This window comes from Coccinella septempunctata, chromosome 6 (genome assembly GCF_907165205.1).
Source record: "Coccinella septempunctata chromosome 6, icCocSept1.1, whole genome shotgun sequence".
Classification (NCBI taxonomy): Eukaryota; Metazoa; Arthropoda; class Insecta; order Coleoptera; family Coccinellidae; genus Coccinella; species Coccinella septempunctata.
The window spans coordinates 13309641-13332596 of NC_058194.1; the positions used below are offsets into that span (position 1 = coordinate 13309641).

Below are 22956 nucleotides of genomic sequence, written 5' to 3' on the forward strand. Positions count from 1 at the left end.
CCTGATATTACAATCACTCTTACAAGAGTTATAGAGTCACTGTACTGATATCTAGAAGAGGCCAATCAATCAAAAACACGGATCTGAGTTATCGAGTATGTTATCACGAAAAGAATGGCGAATACTGCAATGCTCGAAATAAGTCCGAGGAGTATAGTAGTTCCAAGATTTGGAGTTTTTTTTTCAAATTTTGTAATTGAATCTCTGACACAAGTGTTTTGATTAGTTGAATCCCACTAACTATACTTGATCTTATATCTTCTGCGACATATCTAGTATATTCTATAGTTAATTCATTGGTCAATTGGTCAATAGTTTGCTCGACTTGTGGTATGAGAAGTCTTTTACTTATCAACAATCTTTTCAATTTACGAATATTCAAAATTTTCGATAAGGAAGTCCTCTACTTTCTTACAAATGTTACATATGGGTTTTAAACTAATTATATGATACACCACTGTAAGAAATCAGTGAAAGTGTATCGATTTCAATTCGGAAATCCACACATCGTAACGATGACCATCCTTCTGCCAGACTCAAATGCTATTGTTCACCTCCACCTTATTCTCTATATATATTCTTTATAATGTTGGGTACGTTGCTTATACACTTTCACCTGACACTTTCGTAGTGATCGTGAACAACTCAACATGAAGGCATTCTTATTTCAGGTGAGTCGAGAATTTCTTTCGTTCTTTATACTTATGGCATGTACGGCAGTTTAATGTTTAATGTTCATAGTGATACATTCGGTTATTTATCAATAGTGATTGGTTGGTTTTTCGAATACTTCATATTTTTGTGGAAAATGGTCGACAAATGTATGTATCGTCAGTATTACAACGGTGGGTAATTCTTCAGAAAATTTTAGAACCGAAAAACACTAATTTACATTCATTCTGTTGTTATTCGGGATTGAGTTATTCTTCGAATAGTTTTAGGCGAAGGGGTGAAGAAACTTCACGGCCATATCAGAATATTTTGAGTTCCTTAGCAAAATTTATGATATTCCCTATATAAGTATAACACATGGAAGTTTCTCGATAAACGAAAAAAAATTGATGCAAAAAGCGTCCTATGCAGAATTGGGTCACGTGAACTTACGCCAATCAATAAATGTATGATTTTTATTCTCTTCGGATACCGTAAGTAAATCATTTATCTCAGAATTCATATTATTCAGCTGTTTGGTCGAAGAATATTCTATTATTTCTATTTCGTTGGACTCCCAATTTCACCCATAGCGTTGTTGCAGTGTAGAAGGAATAGTAGACATGTTATATACTTAAAATTCAGCTTGGAATACAAGAAGGAATGTTTCTCGGTACCGACAATAATCAAAACAATCGAAACATTTTTGTGTTCCTTTTTCCAAATCAGTATTCTTTATATCAACCTCGGATTCGAAAAAAAAATGGGTGTAATATAATAATATAATATATTACATAATATAAAAATTACCATATAGTTTCAGATTTTTAACCATCTATGTATATAAATGACTAAAAAACGGACCGGACCAAAAAAAGTTTCATCAAACGTCTTTGAAAAATGTTCAAGAAGAAGTTTGAGTCATAGAAGAAGTTTGAGTCATATTTGGTTACAAGATTTCATTCATTTTATTACCTTGATGGCATTTTAATAGCTCCTCATTATTATTCAATGCGTATCGATATTTGAGTTGTATAAGGTTCGTAATTTTACTGAGATTTGAATTTCTTGGAATTTTGCAAATATCACATTCAATTTGAGAGAAAATATTTCTTTCACTTCGCAATACGATAACTTCTGTGTCATTCTTCTGGTGATTATTTGTAATCATAGGATTTCTCTATGTGCATTGGGGAACTTGTGAAATTGTAGCTTCAACTGAGAATAAATTCGAATTATCCCTATAATGAGGCAGTAAGCTGTACTATGTAAATTGTTCTTTTTATAGTTATTTGTTCTTAGTTACTCTGCAGATATTATTTCGAAATGGAAAGAGGATAAAGAAATTTTTATGTCAATGGAAAGGAAGCCCTTCAGTATTAAAAGCTTATTCTGTAAACAAATTTGTCATCACTACACTTCTCACGGGGAGACAGGGTTTTTTTACTGAGGTTTTTCCCTAAGCTCTTGTATCATACTCTAAATTGTATGGTACCCCGTTACACTAACCTTTGCTAAAACTCATACATATGCTATATTGTTTGATAACTAAAAATGTATTGCTGACATTCAAAAGAATATATATATAGTTACTCTGCATGAGCCTATCCTGAGTTTCATTAGTTTTACAATTTAATCTTTAGTGACCGATTGGGTATTGAAATTTCTTGAAAACTCCTTTAGGTTTTGTTGTTTTTGATTAGTCAAAAAAAATATGAACGTTCAAATTCATAAGTTGAAAATTTACCCAAAAAATGAAATTACCTAAAAAATTATTTTCCTCATGTTGTAGATCCGGTAATTGACTCTAATAAAACGGAGTGTTCGATTGTAATTTAAGCGGCATCGGGAAGATAATAACTGAGATACAAATTATGTTTTTTTGCGACAGGAACTCTAAACTTAGAACAAGTCATGGTATTGGTACTTTTAACTACTCATTCAATTATTGAGAATAGTCTTTTACTGTTTTCTTGTTGCAGGCTTGTTTCGTACAGGGTGGGCAAAATTGGTGGTATCTGAACTACAACTTTTTTACCCAACGAGATAGAGGAAAACCAATTTGCCATTCAGGAGGTCTTTTTTCGAGAAACTAATAATGCCATCAACTGCATTCCTCTATCTTCTTTTGTTTTAGAGTAATAGGAAAAAATTGAAAAAACACCACATTATGATATAACTCAGCAAATATACCTGTTGGAAAAAATCATATTACGCCACTGGAGTGCCATCAAAATGGCACTCTGTTTTCATTTCAACATCCTAGCATAAACAGAAACGGAGATAATGACAAAAGTTGAAATCGCCCAAATTACAGTTTTCGCCTATAACTCGAAAAAAGAAGAAGAAAGAGTAATGCGATTATTATTTTCTTGAAAGAAGACGACATGATTGGCACATTCCTTTTCCTCTATCCTATTGGGTGAAAAAGTTGTAGTTCAGGTATCAGTGGTATCACCAATTTCGCCCACCCTGTACAATATTTTTTCGGTACCCGAACCACTGCTGCTTTCCATATTTTATTGCGAATTGAAATAAGAACACATGCAAACTTTTGACAACTAGTTTCCTCATGAACTGTCAGCCGTTATTTCGTTGCTATGGTAGTTAATGATCAACTGCATTTATCGAAATCATTCCTACCAAGATTTTCATATTTACAATGACAACAACGACGTGATTCTTCCCAGCCTAGTCCGGGAAATACGTACTTCCTGGACTAGGAAGTATAATTCTACATTCTCAAAGAAAAAATGTCCGGGAAGTGGGTACATCCTGGACGGTTGACGAAAAAAATAATTTTCAGATGCCTATACTTCGAACACTGTATTCAGATCCTAAGCCTACCATAAAAATTTCGAGTCTTTAGCTCTTTCCTTTGAGAGTTATAATGTTTTCGTCTAGAAAGAAACTAATTTGACTGAAAATTCAACAACTTCATCCTTATAGTTTGAGACTATTTTCTGGTCAAAATATTAATTTTTCACAGTATATGATAACGAGAAGGAAAAAAAGGAATTATCATTATTATTATTAGATTATTCCGATTCTTCCTACGTACCGAAGTACCCCTCAGAAGCTTGTAAACCTTGTAAAAGTTTGAAGAACCAGTTGTGTTCTGTGTAGGCTTTGTTATTAGGTATGCCCTTACGCCACCGTAGGCAGTCATAAATGTACAGGGTGGGCAAATTTCGATGTTTTAGCACTACAGTTTTCAAACCAGAGGAGATACACAAAATCTGATACCCCATTCTCGTTCTTTTTTTCTGAGTAACTAACAATAGTAGTAGTCATTTTTGGCCACTTTCTTTTGTTTTCGTGTTATAAGCAAAAATTGGAAAAATGGCGATATCGAAATAAATTTATATCTCCGCTAATATTGATGATAGAGCTCTGAAATTAAAACATTAGACAAGCACTTTCTTACGTAGAATCCAGTGGCGTGCTCGCCTTTTTAGCAGGATTTTTAATTACGAAGCTATGACCCAAAGTTTTGTTTTTTTAAATGGGAACACTAGTTTTCTGTGCGATTTTTTGAAAGCTTAATTTTTACTGATTTCAAAAATATATAACATCACATGGTTTGTATCAATATAAATAATAGAAAATGGTCAAATATGTCTCAATATTTCTATGGTTTCCTCTTTTGATGAGCATAGAAAAATATAGCATCGTATGATTACCGGTGTCTCTTTCTATAAGTCCTTTCATTATAATGAAAATTTATGAAATATATCTTGATTCAAATTTTGTGAAAATTGGTAAAAAGCATAGAAAGAATGACATTGCCGGAAGGAGACTGCTCTTGTTAGAGAAAGCTCTATTTTTCTGTGGTCGTCAAAAGTTGAGACCATTGAAATATTGAGATAAAGGTTTTTGACCATTTTCTATTATTTATATTGATACAAACCATATGATGTTATATATTTTTGAAATCAGTAAAAATTAAGCTTTCAAAAAATTGCACAGAAATTTAGTGTTCCCATTCAAAAAAACATTACTTTGGGTCACAGCTTCGTAATTAAAAATCCTGCTAAAAAGGCAAGCATGCTACTGGACTCAAAAAGTGCCAGTATAATGTTTTAATTTCAGAGCTCTATCATCAGTATTAGCGGAGATATAAATTTCTTTCGGAATCGACATTTTTCCAATTTTCGCTAATAACTCGAAAACAAAAGAAAGTGGCCAAAAATCACTACTACTATTGTAAGTTTCTCAGAAAAAGAGAACGAGAATGGGGTATCAGATTTTGTCTATCTCCTCTGGTTTAAAAGCTGTAGTGCTAAAACATCGAAATTTGCCCACCCTGTACATTTCTTGTTTTTTTAGGATGATATTACAAATTATCCATTTTTGGTAAGTCGCTCATCTTCGTTTTTAAGTTCCTTCGCCATTTTTTCCCGTTTCAGAAATATATCATACATCATACATCACCCTCAGACTCGTTCAGATATTATTAAAAATATAGTTTGTTTGTGAATTTTAAATGATTGAGTAGGCTGAACCACAGAATAATATGTCTCTACGCATGGTTTCAAAATTAGTTTTCGTTTTAATACTTGATTCAATCCTCCATGGTTTGATCTCACCAGGTCTAGACGGTATTCCAGCGGAGATGTTCAACGTCCTGGATGAAGACATTGTCAATAGTCTTCTAGCACTATTCCGCAAAATCTGGGAACAAGGAGATGTGCCACATGTTTTTGGAGACGCTTCAGTTATCAACCTCTATAAGAACAAAGGCGATAAGACAAATTGCAACAATTACAGGGGCATATCGTTGCTTAGCTCTCGAAAATTATGGCTAATCGTCTGATTCCACTCTTAGACAAGCTTTTACCTGAATCCCAGTGCGGCTTTCGACCAAATCGAGGTACTGTGGACCTAATTTTCACACTGCGACAGCTGCAAGAAAAGGCCCGTGAACAACAATCAAGGATATATAGAGCCTACATCGATTTAAGTAAGGCCTTCGACTCGGTGAATCGGGGAGCGCTGTGGAAAATCATGGGACGCCTTGGAGTACCCGAAAAATTCTTAGCAGTGTGTGAATACCAACAACACCGCTAGAATACAGCATAATTTTTCGTTACTGTTCATTATTTTCATCAATGATCTCCTAACCAGACTCAGGTGTCCGGCATTAGCATTTGCAGATTACCTCAAGTTATACATCAGGATACGTGATATGGCTGATGCGGTCTTGCTCCAGTCCTCTTTGGAGTTCGTCTATCTTTGGTGCATGGTTAACGGATTAAGGAAGGACAAGTGCTTTAAGGTTACCTTCACGAGGCAGTTAAATCCATTGATTTATGAATATCATAATTCCGACAGCTTTATCGTTTCAAGAGAGCAAATGCGAGACCTTGGTGTGTTGTTTGACTCTACCTTCAGCTTCGTTCCGCATCTGGAACAATTATGCGCTTCAGCTAGTCGAGCTTTAGGCTTTGTGTTGAGATGCAGTGGAGAATTTGATGATTTGTCATTTTGGAGGAACTTATATTTTATGCTTGTTATTAGCAAATTGGAGTACGCACATTTAATATGGTTCTCAATCTATGAGTGTCATATCTCCCGCCTGGAGTGTATATATCGTAGATTTCTGAAATATGTGTCATATAGACGAACTGGCAGATACCCTGAAAGAGGTGCAGATCTTTCTCATGTGATGGGCGAGGTGGGGGTTAAATCTTTAGTTTGTAGACATGAAAAACAGTGTGCCAGGTGAAGTTGATTAATCTTATCTGCTGTCAAAAATGGCACTGAATGTTCCTAGACTGACAGCAAGGTCAAGAACTACCTTCTATTTTCCAGCGGCTCATACGAACTTGTTCGAGCTTGCACCAGTAAATTGTATATGTAGATGTGTTGATAAGCTTGCACTTGATTTATTTCGCTGAGTTCAAGGATCATTTTTGTTTTGTTGTTTATTTCTGAGATTTTTTTTGATAAATTTGCGGAATACATTGAAGATTATGCTTATAACTTTGTAATTGGGATCTTCCTGTTGGGTAAATAAAGCTATATTATTATTATTATTTTAATAATGGCTCTACAACCGACCATTTCTTAACCAACTCTGGAATAAAACAAGGCTGCGTGTTAGCTCTTTTACTGTTCAATATTTTCGCCATAGCTGTCTAGATAATTGCTAACTTGAGTATGCCTGTAAGAAGTGTTGGAATAAGATTCAGATTCGATGGAGGCCTATTTGACCTGAAGCGCCTCAGAGCAAAAACCCGTTCAAAGTTCATCACGGAACTTCAATGTGCAGACGACTTAGACTCAACATCGACAAGACCAAAATCCTGGTAAGTCCGCCAGAAAACCTTCAAACACATATCAGCCTGGAGTATGAACCTCTAGAACAGGTCGAGCAGTTCGAATACTTTGGAAGCTTCATAAATATTAGGGCTAACCTAGACACGGAAATACACAACCGTATCAATTCGGCATCACGTGCATTCTGGAAGCTAAAGGTCAAAGTGTTTCAAAATCACGACCTCAATCTGAAGACCAAGACAGCTGTTTACAAAGCATCCGTCCTCCCAACGCTTCTTTACGGAAGTGAAAGCTGGACGCCCTACCGGCGACATATTTAAACAGCTTGAACAAACGCAACAACGTCATCTAAGACAGATGCATATCAGATGGTTCCACAAAGTTTCGAATGCAGAAGTCTTGCAACGCGCGAGTTGTAAAACAATTGAGACTCAAGCATAGGCGGAAATAAAAAATTTTTGTGGGGGGGGGCACTCCTTAAGGAGGTCTGAGGTGACCGCCCTCGAGGTAAAGATGTTGGGTGGAGAAGATGTGCAAAAATTCTAGAAATGGCTAAAAAAAACGAAAAAGCTCCAGAATAACTGCTTCTTACTGTTGTTTTCCTATTTCTCTTCTTTTCTGGCGGGCGGCACCTTGGGCATATGGGGGGGGCACGGCCCCCCTGGCCCCCTCCTATTTCCACCTATGGACTCAAGTAACGAGGGCCCGACTCAGATGGAGCGGCCACATTCTGAGGATGCAAGACACAAGACTCCCCAAATTAGCTCTGTATGGCGAATTCACAGAGGCAGCTCGGAAACCAGGAGGCCAGCGGTTTAAGGATATACTGCATCAATCCCTAAAATCAGTTAATGCCAATTATAACTGGTAACAACAAGCGTTGGACAGGTCAAAGTGGAGGTCTTTGGTACACAGTTATAATGGAGACTCGAGAAGGATACAGCGGCGGCCGGATCTAGTTGGTGGCTATCCCTGCCCTGAGTGTGGAAAGATCTGCAGGTCACGGTTTGGTCTCTTCAGTCACAGGAAGGCACACAGTCGCAATTGGCCCTAAGAAATTACAAGTCTGTTCGCACCTTTTTTTTTGTCTTTTTGTAGATTTATTCCCGGTAACGGTATACATCAATGAATGAATGAATGAATGAATGGCTTGATTATCTCTATCTATAATTCAGCTTACATAATTTAATTTTGAATTTACCATAGATACAACTGTATTTTTCAAACTATCTGAATGAATATTTCCTCGATCGTGGCTTTTGAAAGAATCAAACACAGCTAACTTATTTAGCAACTGTTTGAAATTCCTAACATTTGATTGATTACGTTCGGGGTAAAGATTGAAATATGCATTACTTGCTACCCCATTTCCTTATTCGCCAAAATAAAACATTTTAACATAGGATATGGAGGATTGAAAAATTTAAACTCAAAATAATAATAAAACCATGCGTAGAGACATATGATTCTGTGATTCAGCCTACTCAATCATTTAAAATTCACACAAATTATATTTTACATAATATCTGAACGAATCTGAGGGCGATGTATGATGTATGATATATTTCTGAAACGGGAAAAAAATGGCGATTCCTTTAAGGTCATTTTAAACGACTGTTTCCATAAGAAAAAACAACTTTATGTTAAAGCTCAGCCAATATACCTGTTGAAAAAAATCATAGTACGCCACTGTATTGCTTTCTTTTTTGAAACCAATCCAGTAGCATACTATGATTTTGTGTGTCTGCATAATGTTTTCATTTCAACATCCTAGCACGAACAGGAACGGAGATAATGACCAAAGTTGAAAACGCCCAAATTTAAATTTTGGCTTATAACTCGAAAACAAATGAAGATAGAGTAATGCGGTTGACGGCATTATTAGTTTCTTGAAAAAGACATGAATGGCACATTCATTTTCCTCTATCTCTATGGGTAAAAAAGTTGTAGTTCTGGTATCACCAATTTTGCTTACCCTGTACAGTAACTGTACAGTTCAGCGGGACATATACGGTCCGTTTTGGTGCAGTTACTGCATTACATTCACTGCAAACGGTGTACAGTTTTTGTGCAGTGGCTGGACTTCAGTGTTTGCTGGGGAGGATAGTATTGCTGCGAAAAATTTCTTCAGAGATACCTGAAAAGAAAATAGGGACACGAAAATATATGTTGAATTTGAATATTGTGTATGTAAAAAAATTTAAGCAGCAATGGAATGTTTTTCGTGCCATACCAAGAGAACAAACCGAACTGAAATGAGGTTTTTTCACCGATACTGAATGTAGGACACTAGACTGGATGCCAAAAAAATGCTTACAAATTCAGAATATAAACAACGAAACAGTATTCTTGTCGCAAATTTAACTAATACCAGTTTCTCAAACTTCTTTTGCGTTTCGAATAACATTGATTTTATATGAGATTTGGAATAATTCACACACGTCCTGAATTTTTGAATAAAACTTGTGTTACTAGATCAATTGTTTGTTGGTCTGATGAAACGATAAAAAAAACCTAATGAAGCAATTCGATAATAATCCATAAACCTGCTATTGCGAAATAAGTGAGAAGGGACTCGTAATCATAACTTTGCACCTTTCCTGAATTTTGATGAACATAAAAATGTTGAACGTTGGTCGTAAAACGTCAAATTTAAATATTCTACCATATATAAAAGTTTTATATCATTTCGCAAACTCCAAAATTTGTTAGGAGCTAGTTAAGGAATATCTGTTCGGGACGTACGCTGAACAATTCTCCAGAAACGAAGTAACTTTAACTAGTTGAAAGTGGAAAATGATGAGTTCCTGAATTTTGACGAAGAGCCATCGAATATTTGCTCACGATTGAAGACGTGAAAATATACCGGCATATTTGTTGTGATGTTTTCTTCGGTGTTGATAAAGATTGAGGATCAGCAACGGAATTCTAATATTATTCGATCTGAAAAAGAATTGAAATTATAAAAGAAATGCAACAATATCATGAAAGTGTGATTTATTTGAGAATCAATACATTTTTAGTCAGAAAACAATAACGAGCCTATTATGTGAGCGGTTTGTTGTCAAGATTCGAATGTTTTTGAGGAAAGTGTCCCCTTATTATTTGTTTTCTAGTTGAATATTGTAACTGAGGACAAAATGTTCTGTTCCTCAGCAAATAATTTTGTCTGAAAAAGAAAACAATTTCATGAATAATCAATCATTCAAATTCTATCCTCTATACCTGAATACTATCAATCCTTTATACCTATTGTGCAAATATGGATTGAAGGAGGCTTTGAAATCAAAAAGACCTAAAAATTTATCATGAAACTGGCAGAAAGAATCGATTCTAATGATAATGTGACACGAGGAAAAGCAATAGTTGATCGGAAGTACTCAGCCACAGGGTGTGAAAAATCTATTCACTTTCACCTCATTGGTGGTGAAGCTAAATTATTGAGTTAACATCTAATATCATGAAAATGAATATGACCTTTATATAATTATAAATGCGGATAAATGATAATGGAGGATCTAGACATGAATAGTACATCTGTTGATATAAAAGTCACCAAATGTTGCGATCCAATTCGAATAAGCACACGAATCATAAAAAAATAGTCTTTCTGTGGATACTTCGTGTGGTGTTGGTTGCCTAATTTTCTTAACCGGTTACAAATTCAAAATGTTCAAGCATGAAATGAAAAGTAAAAGTAATTTCTGGAAGGTTTCTCGTTGATGCTGATCAGTTGTGTTCAGTAGAATCGAAATCGAAAACACCCTGCACTATACTGAATAATCAAGCATATTACTTTTGGAATCCCGCTTCGAAATTAGAAATTCAGAAGTGGTAACTGCAAATCCCAGAAATGACTGAGATTCATGAATTATGTTGAAGGATTATAAATTCAGGAATAGTTATCATGTATTTAGCTGCCAGGTGAAGTTTCCAAACACATGGGCTTTTACGGAATTTCCATCATTGTTCCAAGTTGAAAACGGAACTTTCGTGAATAATCTGTTCGTAAATGTTGGCTTATCCTGAATAGGTAAAAACATAGATTTCGGAGCCAGATTTAATACAGAACAAGTGACTGCAAATTTTTTGTGTAGAAAAAGAATTCATAATTTAATTGTGTACCGATCTCTCCATTACTTCAGCAATGTTTTGAAGGATTGCCGATTTTTGTCTAAATTTTTTCATGCTTGTTCGTTCACTAACAACTCTATAACCATTTGGCTTTTTGATTTTATATTTTTGACCAACTGTAGACGCCGACCCTACCCACGAATGGGCATACCTCATCTTACTTTTTTTTCTTTCTCCCATTCAATCTTCATAGTCCCCTGTTTTTACGACGATCGAAGAATGGCGAGTTCATGAAGAGCTGCTTTATTTGACTCATCCATGTGCAAGCCACATGCAAATCAGACTGGTCCCTTTTCTAGATCTTAGTTTTTAGTAACCCACCCAAAGACACTACTCAACATGGTGGGATCCCCTATACAATTAGCACATTATGTATATTTCTATTTCATATTCGCTGACTCCCAATTTCATTATTTCTTATTAAAGTTGTAGAATTTTGTAACAATGGTTGACAGTTTCATCAAATGATAAAAATCTAATATGGAAGTTATCCGAGGCTCTGCTACTACATGAAATATACATCTAACGGGGAGGATTCATATCTTCATTCTGAATTCTGGTATGAATTGTTCAAATAAATTTCCATATATCATCCCAGAGTTCTTTTGAACCATAAACAAAGTCTTCTTGGTGAAATAGAGGATATGGAATGAAAGTTTCCGACATATATTTCATGTTCAGCTACCGCCCATGTTGACATGTCTGTTGGATTCAAAGCTGAAGTTTCATACATGCTCAAATTGAAATATCGATCAGAATTTACATAACGCCCTCCGGATAAACTAGGAGAGCTTTTACAAGATGACGTAGGACGATTAAAACAGGAAATTGATAACGATTGTACCAACATACATACCGCAGGAGTCTAATGAACAATAATTTGTCAAACATAAATGATTGATGAAGAATTTCAACTATGCGGCAGATTTTTTTAGTAATCGAAATCGTCGTTAAAACCTTGATTTTGTGAAACGCATATGGGTGATTCAATTTTTATTTTTGTCCAGCTATTGACTTTCATCGATGATTATTTCGAAATATTTACCTATTAAATTTTTTTTTCCATTTCTGGGACATAGTAGATGTTCACATAACGATTTGTCCACAAGGTTATTCTTCGACCAAAGTCAGTACCGGAATGCCATGAATTAAATTTCTCCCATGCCATTTCATATAAGTATTCATGAAATAGATCAAATACATTAATATTGATAGATTTTATGAATAATTATGCTTTCACACAATGGGGCCTCGTTATAATCAAGGAGTTCTTAGTTTCGGCATAATAACCATATATAAGGCAATCTTGCCCACGAAGGACCTCAAATACCCGCATATTTATAGCTGCAAAGATGCTCATTGCTAATTGCGGGTGGAAAAGTTCGTGCTATTTGGACGTTCTCTTGTGTACTCCATCCCGTAATTGGCAAAAGGAATTAGCAGTGAGGTTGATACAGCGATTTGCTACTTCCTACACACACCTACCGAAGCAAATATAAGGACTGTTTTTCCCCTGTTTTCAGGGGGAAACTTTTACAAGAGTCGGGTATATCCATCTTAGACCCTAACCACTGACTATTAAGTGGCCATAAGAAAAAAAGTAGATCTACCTTCAAAATATATCGGAAAATATGTAGATTCAATGCACCGGCATCAACCCACATGATTTACAAGTAAAAAATTGCCACAAAAATTATATAAAACCAAAATTGTGAAAATATCATTGTATATGATTCCAATAAGTATGGCCAAATTCCAACATCCTTTTCATCGTGAGAGCACATAGTTTATGTCTCAAAAAATCAAATATCTCATGGTTCAACCTGTTTATATTGTAGCTACATGTTTTACGGTGCCTGGAATCCGCCTTCAAACGATTAGTTTTTGATCAATTTATTGCTTCTTGCATACTATCGGGTTGGAATTTTCGTATTTGTCTTCTTAAAAAAACTCTTTTAGGGAGTCTTCCGTTCAGTTTTTCTACTTATTGAAAACTCTCCTCAAGTAATCCCTAAGTTCTCCTTGAAAAATTATAATTCTTCCTCTGTATTCCTCCAGGCCCAGTCACCACCTACGCTCTTGAGTCTGATTTTCTTCAGATCTTCCAAATAACTTCTCTGTTCTCCTCTTCAGAAACTCTGTTATGGTTTACCACATAAAATATCGATTAATCTCTATGTTCCTAACGAACTAAGATGTATCTATTGCACATCGTTCTCTGTTGTCTGCATTATTGTAATATGACATATGATATATTTCTTGACATATCTTTTACTCTTTTCATATAAGAATAACTATTCAAGAAAACACTGTGAATAGTATTTTAAAAAAACTCACGATGAAAATAGGTGCAGGAAACGGAAACTCGCCCTCACAAAACTACAAAACTTCTTAGAAATGTCAGTGTGAAGTTTGAGGTCGAAAAAGTAAACCAGAGTTACGCAATAAAAGAAAGAAGATATCTACCGAAATTGTGAGAATCGAAAAATTGAATATGAAGCCATCATCAAGTACCTGTATTTAAAAGGGTTAAGAGGTGAGCAGATTTACGAAGATATGCTTAATACCATAGGTGATCAATGTCCTTCGTATGCGACCAAGAAAAATTGGACTGCAAGCTTCAAAAGAGGTAAATTTTCCATTGAGGATGATGACTGATCGGGAAGGCCAGTTTCAGTGTCAGTCCACGAGAATATCAGACCGTCGAATTGGGCTAAAACGGATATCTGAAGCACTGAATATTTTCATACGAACACGTTTATTATATAGATCAAGTCAATTTGGACATGAAAAAAATTGCTGCAAAATGGATACCAAATGTTTGAATGTTGACCAAAAGCGTGCAAGGGTAGAAGCCTCGCGTTCGATCTGTGTTCGATTTGAAAACGATGTAGACTTCATTACTATGGATGAGACTTCGGTGCACTTCTTCGATCCAGAAACAAAGCAACACTCGATGGAATGGCGACACTCTAGTTCTCCAAGACCTAAGAAGTTTTTTGTCCAAAAATCTGCTGAAAAAGTTCTTGCTTCAGTTTTTGGGGATTGCATTGAAGTAATCATGATTGATTCTTTGGATAAGGATAGAACAATAACCGGAGATTACTGACCACTCTACTGGAAAAAATTAAAGAGAAAAGACCCGGAAAGCTATCCAAAGGTGTTTTGTTTTTGCAGGACAACGCCCAATTTCGTGATTTAGGGTTTGAATTACTAGAACACCCCCCTTATTCACCAGATTTGGCTCCATCCGACTATCATGTCTTTCCTCAACTGAAAAAAAGTTTAAAAGGTCGCAAATTTTCTTCCTACGAGGAGGTAATAAAAGCTGTGGAGGTCTGGTTTGCAGAGCAAGAAGAAACATTCTTTTTAAAGGTCTAGGGACTTTGCAGGTTCGCTGTTATAAAAGTATCCAATTATGAGGAGAATATGTTGAGTAATAAAATATTTTGACATTGAAATTTCGTTTGGTTCTAAAGTAGGCTAAAAATTTTCCAATATATCCTCGTAAGCCACCCCGGAAACACAAAATTACCTTCAGAATAATTAGTTAAATCAGGGACACTACACATCTGTGGATCTTTTCAAAAGTACCAAAGTACCCAATTTCTCAAATGTCACAAATACTTTTTTATTTTCGAACATGAAACTACTCGAAAATATGAGGAATATTTTCATTAAAAAACGTTGAAATGTTCATTAGATAGCGTCCAATTTAGCTTCAAGAGTTGGGTTCTTTGAATTTTTGGTATTTTTATAGTACATAATGTTCATAATGAGTAAACTGGAAGACGTGGGTGATATCTTGTGTTCGAAACCGATTCATGAATTAAATGAAAAACTACATTCCGAAATTCATTTCTTTCGATAAAACCGTTTGTGAGAACTAAAAATAACATTTTTTTAAGGTTTTTCAACAGCCTGTATTCCTTAAAACGATCCGATATAAAAAAATGGTGGAAAATGAATGTGTTCTTTTTGACCTCAAGAACCCAGGTGACCATATCTCATAACAGTTATGAAGCAGAAATGTATCCCGCGCTCCTTGTTTTATAACAGATATATCACACTAAGAGTACAAATACAGAACGCTTATGTAGCAGCTATGCTCCTATGTCCGCCTCAAACAAGGAACACATCTCCTTTCTGAACGGAGCATAAATAGTTCAAACATGGATCATGCAAATATTTGTTTCATGGGAGATCTATATATATTACCTTCATGTGTTATGTTTATTATGTTTCATTTGTTATTAAAAACGCTTTCAACAAAAAGATGAAACATTATGGAAATTAATATAAACTATTGCAATAATAATGAACTCGAATTTTGATTTTTCAAATAGTGTGTGTTTATCAATCATTCTTGAGAATAAAATTCAAAAACATCTCACATCAGTTCGGTGAGGTATGTGAACGAATGAACTAATGTTCAAAAACAATATATTTTCACAAATTTCAGATTACCAAATTAGTGCACACGTTAATAGAACTAGAAAGAATAAATTACATCATGCAAACTGCTGGGTTCATGATTATTGTTCTCCAAGAAATATTAGGACATGTTTTTCTGGTCTTTGCACTTTCCTGCATTCCATAAAAAGAATAATCAACAGGTCGTTAATCTTTTGGCTTAGGTCAAAAAGTTTTTAGAAGAATTTTGTGTATGTTATGCGTTATGAAAATGATAAGAATACTATATGCATATTTCATATCTTTCTGAAGAAAAAATTTTCAATATAGGTATGTGATTTATTCATTTATTTCTACAAATGATGTACATGCAACACGTGAGAAAATAACCTATATCGAAATTTACATCAAACAGGACATTATTTATTCAAATATAATTTTTATATGCTGGATATAATAAAACCATAGCCTATTATGTTTCATAGGACTGCTATGAAAATACGAGAAATGATTTATCGACCTACAGTTCGATATCCATAGCACTTTATTTCAGTAATTCACCATTTCACTGGAAAATCACTATGACACACAAATAACTTATCAAACGTTCAATATCTGCACTTCACTTTCAGTAATCCACTATTCAACTAACAAAACGTCTAAATGATAATAAATAAATATCGAAACGACAGCAGTATCGATAGCATTTCTCACAACCCTCCATATTTGTTTACGTTTTACAGCGCCCTCGACGGTAGTTAAAACGCTTATGGTGTCATGCTCTGTCGATGATCTCAAAATGATACATGGCAAATAAAGAACAATGTTACAAATATGTTACGTGGATATCTTGGAGCGGGTACATGAAATTTACAAAATGTGGATATAATTTAAATACAGCACAGGTACATCCCAAATATCGTATCAGACACGTAATGGTTGCAGAAAAATAACACATAACAAAGTTCCCCATTTGATCTCTCAAGAAAACATAACAGATATGTTACTGGTCACCTGGGAATATACTGTTAAAATCTTTGTACGAGAAAGACTACCCTTTATTAAATTTATCATCTTGAACAATAATGAAGAAATATCTATTCAACTACATTATTAGATTCAAGAAACATAAAATCCATCAAAAATTCATTAAAATCTGAAAGATCAGTCAGTCGATCTCAGTTCCAGTGTACCGGCTGCCAAAAAAATCACTTCGGTACGTTGTTATAATAAGCCTGAGGGCCCTGAGGCGCAGACACTATCCAAAAAACAGGGAATAGCCCGAGTTGAAGCTTCGGTATCGAAAAAGATTTATTACTCAAATTGACCAAACTCCTTTTCTGACCCGGCATTATTGCTTGGTTACTACCGATCGTAAATAAATAAAAAAGAGAAATGAGAAACTCCGGAACGAAATCAAGTTAAGGAGAGAATGTTTTCTGTATCCATCCAGGATCCGTAAAAAACCTTCGCTTCCAATGGAAGTATTCAATTGGGTTCCATTGTTTCAGGTATTCTCATTCGGAAGTTTGGCAGTTTTGGTGTACTCCGCAGCGACACAGAGGCCCGCTGTTTCCGACGATGCGATCGATACGACATTAAATGACAAGCGATACGTCGGCAGATTACTGAAATGTGCCCTAGGAGAAGTACCCTGTGATCCTGTTGGCAGAAGGCTGAAGAGTAAGCTAATAAATTATAACTTATAAGGATTTGTCATTGCTGATAAACGGTAGCTAAAAAGTATTATGGAAATTTAAAATAACTGTTTTCAACTGATGGTGATAATAGATTATTGCCACTTTAGCTATTGAATTATACCAAGTGAAAAATTATTTCACCGTTGTTTTGATTTTAATCGTTCGTTTTGGTCATATCCGGTGTGCACCAGCAGAAGAATTTCGAATAGAATAGAGATGACATATTCACGTATCGTTGATTTACACGCAAGAAGATAGAAACCGAGTGGAAGGAGATGACGTAGCTCACTGACAAAACTCGATTCGTTAGCTGTGGGATAGCATAGACAATAGATGATACAGAAGATTATTCAAAATAACAATTCTGAACATAGTATCGAGAATGGCCTTCCAAAAGAAGGAAGCTTCTGGACTGCCTGAAATCAATTCTTATGCATTGTATAAAGAGGAAAATTTCTAATGGAGTCGTTGCACGAAAAGCTCTTGACCATTTGCTGGAAGCAATTCAAATCGAGGAACAATAACTTCTAAATAATTTTCATGCAGGAATAAAATTATAATCTGTTAGCCTTCATTAGCAGGTTTTCATGTTCCTGATAATGATTTTCTTATAGGCATGATCATTAACGATTTCAAGTTCAGAGGAAGAACGAATGGCATTTCACTAAGACTGGATATTCATGATCATAATACGCAAAGAAAAACAACTTCGTGACATTATATGGGCAATATTCAGCTTCTTACTGAAAAGTTATCAATGTTATTCCTTTAATCTAATTCATTCTATTAATGTTATTGCTTGAACATAAAACACATGCTGAAGATATAAATGGGTTGCAATTTCTGTTTGTATCGTATGGAATGAATAAACAAACGAAGATACATCACCCACCTGAAACACAACTGGAACACGTCCAGTATTTGAATAACTGATTCTAAATTCAGTTATGTTTGTAGCCCTTTAACTTATTCAGAAAAATTTGTTTTATTCAACCTCCGTCATAAATCTTTTTTGGTTTTGTAGATTTCCGTTCATTATTATAGATTAGTTGATAAGAAAATTTTCTAATTCATTCCTTTCGCCAATTGCTTTCTCTCTGTTAAATAGCAAAGTTTTCCCCCACAGTTCAGTAGGTCTGTGACTCCATCAAGCCAGTTCATTCTCCAGAAGATTAGCAAACAATTGGAAACTTATCTGATAAGAAGTTCCTATTACATTCTCAAGTTTGACACTAGCTAGATATCAGTATGTATCTATATTTAGGTATAATCAGGATGAAATTTTGTAGCCTGAAATTGAGGAGTAGAATCGATGTAGAAGGAGCTTGCAACTCCATTGCAATTTTATTTATCGAAACAATCCTGTAGTCTAACAGCTAGAATAGGAAACTTGGTTGTTGTGATTATCAAGAGGAACTCGTTTTTTGAAAAGTATATTGCGGTGCTAAATTTACGAGACTTTAGTCCGGACTTAGGGGAGTTTTCTACTAAACACATGGGTATTAGTCGCATTCAGAAGTACCCTGAAGGCGAAAATAGACTACTATCACATCACGTGTTTTCATAGGAAGTCACGTCACGTTGAAAATGTGCGGTTCAAAGTTAGTACAGTACATTCGCCTTATTGTGACACGATTTCTTTTTTCTCAAAATTGAAGTTCTTTATTGTTGAAAACTATACCATTCAGAGAGTTACGTGCTGATTTTAAGCATCACTAGAGTATGTTCTAACAGTCAGAAAAGTCAAAGTTGCCAGTTATGAAATTCTAAACTCGCTTATGACTTTTGCACAAAAAAGTTTATGCTGTCACATTTGCATTACAAAAGGTCTAAATGTCACATCAGCGGATTATAATTGTGACACACTTTCACAAAGACAAGAAAATTGCACTAGAGAGGCATTTCTATAGTAGTTTTATTGTGATCGAGTGATAAGGGGTATCTGTGACATTGAGTTTCATTAACACCAATCATTCTTTGAAAATAATCATTTGGACAAAAAATATAAACTCGCAAAAACTAAATACATTCAGGATTTCATTAATATAGTAATAACGGTAATGAGCAGAAAATTTTGTTTACAATTAAGTGTCTGCAGCTACACTGTTTGTACCAGTGCACTTTCACGAATTATATCACTTCGAAGGATTCCGCATATGATATCAAATGAGCTCACGTGACGTGATAGCAGTCTGTTTCCTCCTTTAGTTACTTGTATTTATTTTGAAGACCCAGAAATATACATTAGGTTACAAAACTTTGGTGTATCAAATAATATGTGATCTTGGAGTCTTCCATCACTCAAAATTAAAAGAGTTAAGGCGGAAACAGACTGCTATCACGTCACGTGAGCTCATATGATATCATGTGCTGCATTATTTCACGTGATATCATGCCTAGAAACGGACTACTATCACGTATCGTGAGCTCATGTGATATCATGTACTGCATCATTTGACGTGATATCATGCCTAGAAACGCACTGTTATTACGATAGGGCTGCTATTCTCGAGCATTTGCAATATATGCGATCGTACGCTTCGAAAAACGTTGTGATGTTTTTAACAGCAAATAGCAGAGTTTTCCAGAATTTCACCAAAGCATTGTGTGCTTTCATATGGGCTAAAAACAATGCTTTGGTGAAACTCTGGAAAACTCTGCTATTTGCTGTTAAAAACATCACAACGTTTTTCGATTCGTACGATCGCATATATTGCAAATGCTCGAGAATAGCAGCCCTATCGTAATAACAGTGCGTTTCTAGGCATGATATCACGTCAAATGATGCATATATTGCGAATGCTCGAGAATAGCAGCCCTGGTTGTTAAAAAGGGGTGACGTCTGAGTAGCCATGAAAACAGAAGGGCTTTGTTTGGTTTTCTGAAAGATGACATCCTCGAGTAGTGATACGGAATGGGAAGAAGAAATGGAGAAAGTGGCTACTTCTATTGTAATTGGTGAGAGTTCAAAACGGGTTTGGGTACAAGCAGGCATACCCTCTCACTTTTTCAATAAGAAGTTCTTCTAAAGACATTTTCATCAAACACCAATTAATAATGGCCATATACACGGTTCAATTGAAAATAATTAAATTGTTAAACCACAATTATTTCATTGAATTTATATGACATACCGTGCCGTTTTAGCATCTTTCGATGTTCTTAATATTTTAACGGATTTTTCTTTTCGCGGGAACAAAACATGAGGAATGCATGAAACAGATAGATGAATGTACGGTTAACGGGGGAATTTTTCAGGTCGTTTCGTTGTTTTTCAATTTTTGAGTCGGCTATACTAATTTATGTGGTTTCTTAATTCGATGAGGTGCATTTTCCGAAAAATTTGCATCTACCATCAAAAAAATATCTACCGATAAATTAGATCTACCGCCTCTCTAGTTATTTCAAGAAACAACCAAATAATATTGAGGTAAATCACGTCACGCCGTGCAAGATGTGTTTATCCAGACTTCTCATCACGTCATATCACGCTTCCTCCTCACGTGAGTGAGTATGATAGCGTAGGTACCGTCAGTGGGTCTCTGGACAGTTTTTTTACCCATAAAATGCATAGACTAACTTTGAACCACACTTTTTTTACGTGACGTGACTTTCCATGATAACAAATGAGCTCACGTGACGTGATAGCAATCTGTTTCCGCCTTTACGTTCATTATGTTCACAGAAATTTTTTTCGAACTATAATTCTTTACAAAACAAAAATTCAAGATTGGGGGCTGCAGGCATGTTTAACATATTTCGTGATTGATCTATTGTGGAAGCATAGTTGATTTGATTATTCCAGATGACCTTCATAATATTCAGGCTGGATCAACCTGTGAGAATTTTGTGAAGATGTTTTTAGTTTTCATTATACAACCTCTCGTTTTGATTTTAAGTAGGTATGAGGTGGAAAAAGAATAGGAAAGATATTGATGAAGCCAATGAGTATTAATAATCAATAGTAGAATTGAGTATTAAACCCCATTTAATACTGAATGGCATTAAGCATGGTATGGTAGAAAATAAAATTCTTATGGAAAGATCATCATAGAAGAAAAATTAATGATAATTTTCATTCTCAAGAAAATGACAAGAAGAACAAACTTCGTCGAAGCGAATTGTGCTTTCAGCCCCATCGAATTTAATTTACGAACTTTGAAACAATAACAACAATAATTATACTGAGAATTATGAAGAGCGCCTGGAGAAATCTGAATTTCCTTGACATATACTTTTCAGCTAATTGTCCCAATGCCTGAAAGCTGATGGAGCTTACATCTGGTAAATTTTGCAACACAGGCAGGAATAGTTTAATGAAATAGGCCATTTGTAATTATGTCACGTCTGAGGCATTAGTCTGCCCCAACTTCGAATGTCTTATATATATTTATACGCTCTGCTCATCTATTATCTTTTGTGCCGCATTTTAAACTTTATCGTCGATGTTGTCCATTGTGCTGAAAGCAGACGGGATATTGGTTACCCAAGATGGCGGAAATAATTGAATTCCAAAATAGCCGCATCTCATTATAACTGAATTAATTGTTACGATATCGTGAAGTGATGGCGAATGATATCGATTGAATTTGTTATCTTTGGAATTTGTGTTTGCGCAGTTGCTTGATAATTTTCAATTCCTTCCTAATATTGGAAAAAATTATATTCCCAGAGAAAAGGTAGTTGTAGAGTGCCAACGAGAAATGACAAATGCGAAATGCTGATATGGTAAAAACAAGATAATAAAAAAAATATCCCTTAGTGCCCCAAATGGGATATTTATTATCTTTTCATTCTCTGAAATCTACCATTATCAGCTGTAATTGTGTTTGTTAAGTTTTGTAGACCAACTTTTCTATGAACAATTGTCTTCAAGATCTGACAGATTCTCTTGATAAATCCTATTTTTTTTTTCAGGTTTAGCTCCACTTGTCCTGAGGGGGTCCTGCACTCAATGCACGCCACAAGAGAAGAGACAAATTCAGAAGGTTTTAGCATATGTACAGAAGAACTATCCCAAAGAGTGGAATAAGATACTTCAACAATATGCAGGCTGAGGAAATTTAAACGATATACATATAATAGTTTAATTAGTTCTGTAAATATGTAGTTAAGAATTCCTTACTTCGAACAATTTATGTTAAGGTACGAAAGTGATCAATAAAACTTTAGGAAGAACTCATACAGTTTTCATCTCGCCGTTACATTATGAGTACATTTGGGAATCAATAAAATTAGTTGAGATATTCAACTTTGGTGGTTAAATGAATTTTTGTTATGTTTCTCTCGCGGTTTCTTTTATACCTCTTCAGGAAATGTCAAGATTAACTAAGCAGTTATTGAGCACTCCAAACCTTGAATGTCGGTTTATGCCACAGGGATATTGTTGAATGTTCATTTCAGAGATTTTTTATAGGTAAAATGTTCGAAAGTATCATATTATGCATGATGAAATTGAATTTCAAGAAAATTACAGAGCACTATAAATTCTACTTATAATGGAAATTAGAGCTTACTTTTTGAGTAACCCGTATTGATACTTAAGAACCTCAAAGTTGAGCCTATTTTCATAGATATTGAAGAATGTCCTTTGCAACGCTGATTTCGGGAAAAAACTTCAAAAAAGGCGATCTATAGATGAAATTTACCAATAACAAGTTGCACAGTATGTTTTTTAGACCAGTCCTCAAAATGGGGACTAGCACAGGCTTTTGGACTTTCAAAATATCTCAGATTATTCTTTGTCACAGCTAATATATTTGAAAACTGGTTAATT

The 22956-nt window shown here is 35.0% G+C and overlaps 1 protein-coding gene across 1 annotated transcript; it reads left to right on the plus strand.

Annotated features, from left to right (window-relative positions):
* The first annotated feature begins 524 nt into the window (after positions 1 to 524).
* On the plus strand, positions 525 to 22464 carry LOC123315139 (ejaculatory bulb-specific protein 3-like). The gene is made up of 3 exons (XM_044900714.1): positions 525 to 671; positions 16992 to 17163; positions 22098 to 22464. Exons 1-3 carry the CDS (start codon positions 651 to 653, stop codon positions 22235 to 22237), a joined length of 333 nt encoding a protein of 110 aa, XP_044756649.1. The 5' UTR covers positions 525 to 650; the 3' UTR covers positions 22238 to 22464.
* The last annotated feature ends 492 nt before the right edge of the window (positions 22465 to 22956 follow it).

What these genes read in the sequence shown, in the direction of transcription:
- LOC123315139 (XM_044900714.1), top strand. Translation starts at nt 651, where the DNA reads ATGAAGGCATTCTTATTTCAG. An exon ending in TGAAGGCATTCTTATTTCAG is followed by an intron (nt 672 to 16,991) that starts GTGAGTCGAGAA and finishes CCATTGTTTCAG; the next exon opens with GTATTCTCATTCGGAAGTTT. An exon ending in TGTTGGCAGAAGGCTGAAGA is followed by an intron (nt 17,164 to 22,097) that starts GTAAGCTAATAA and finishes TTTTTTTTTCAG; the next exon opens with GTTTAGCTCCACTTGTCCTG.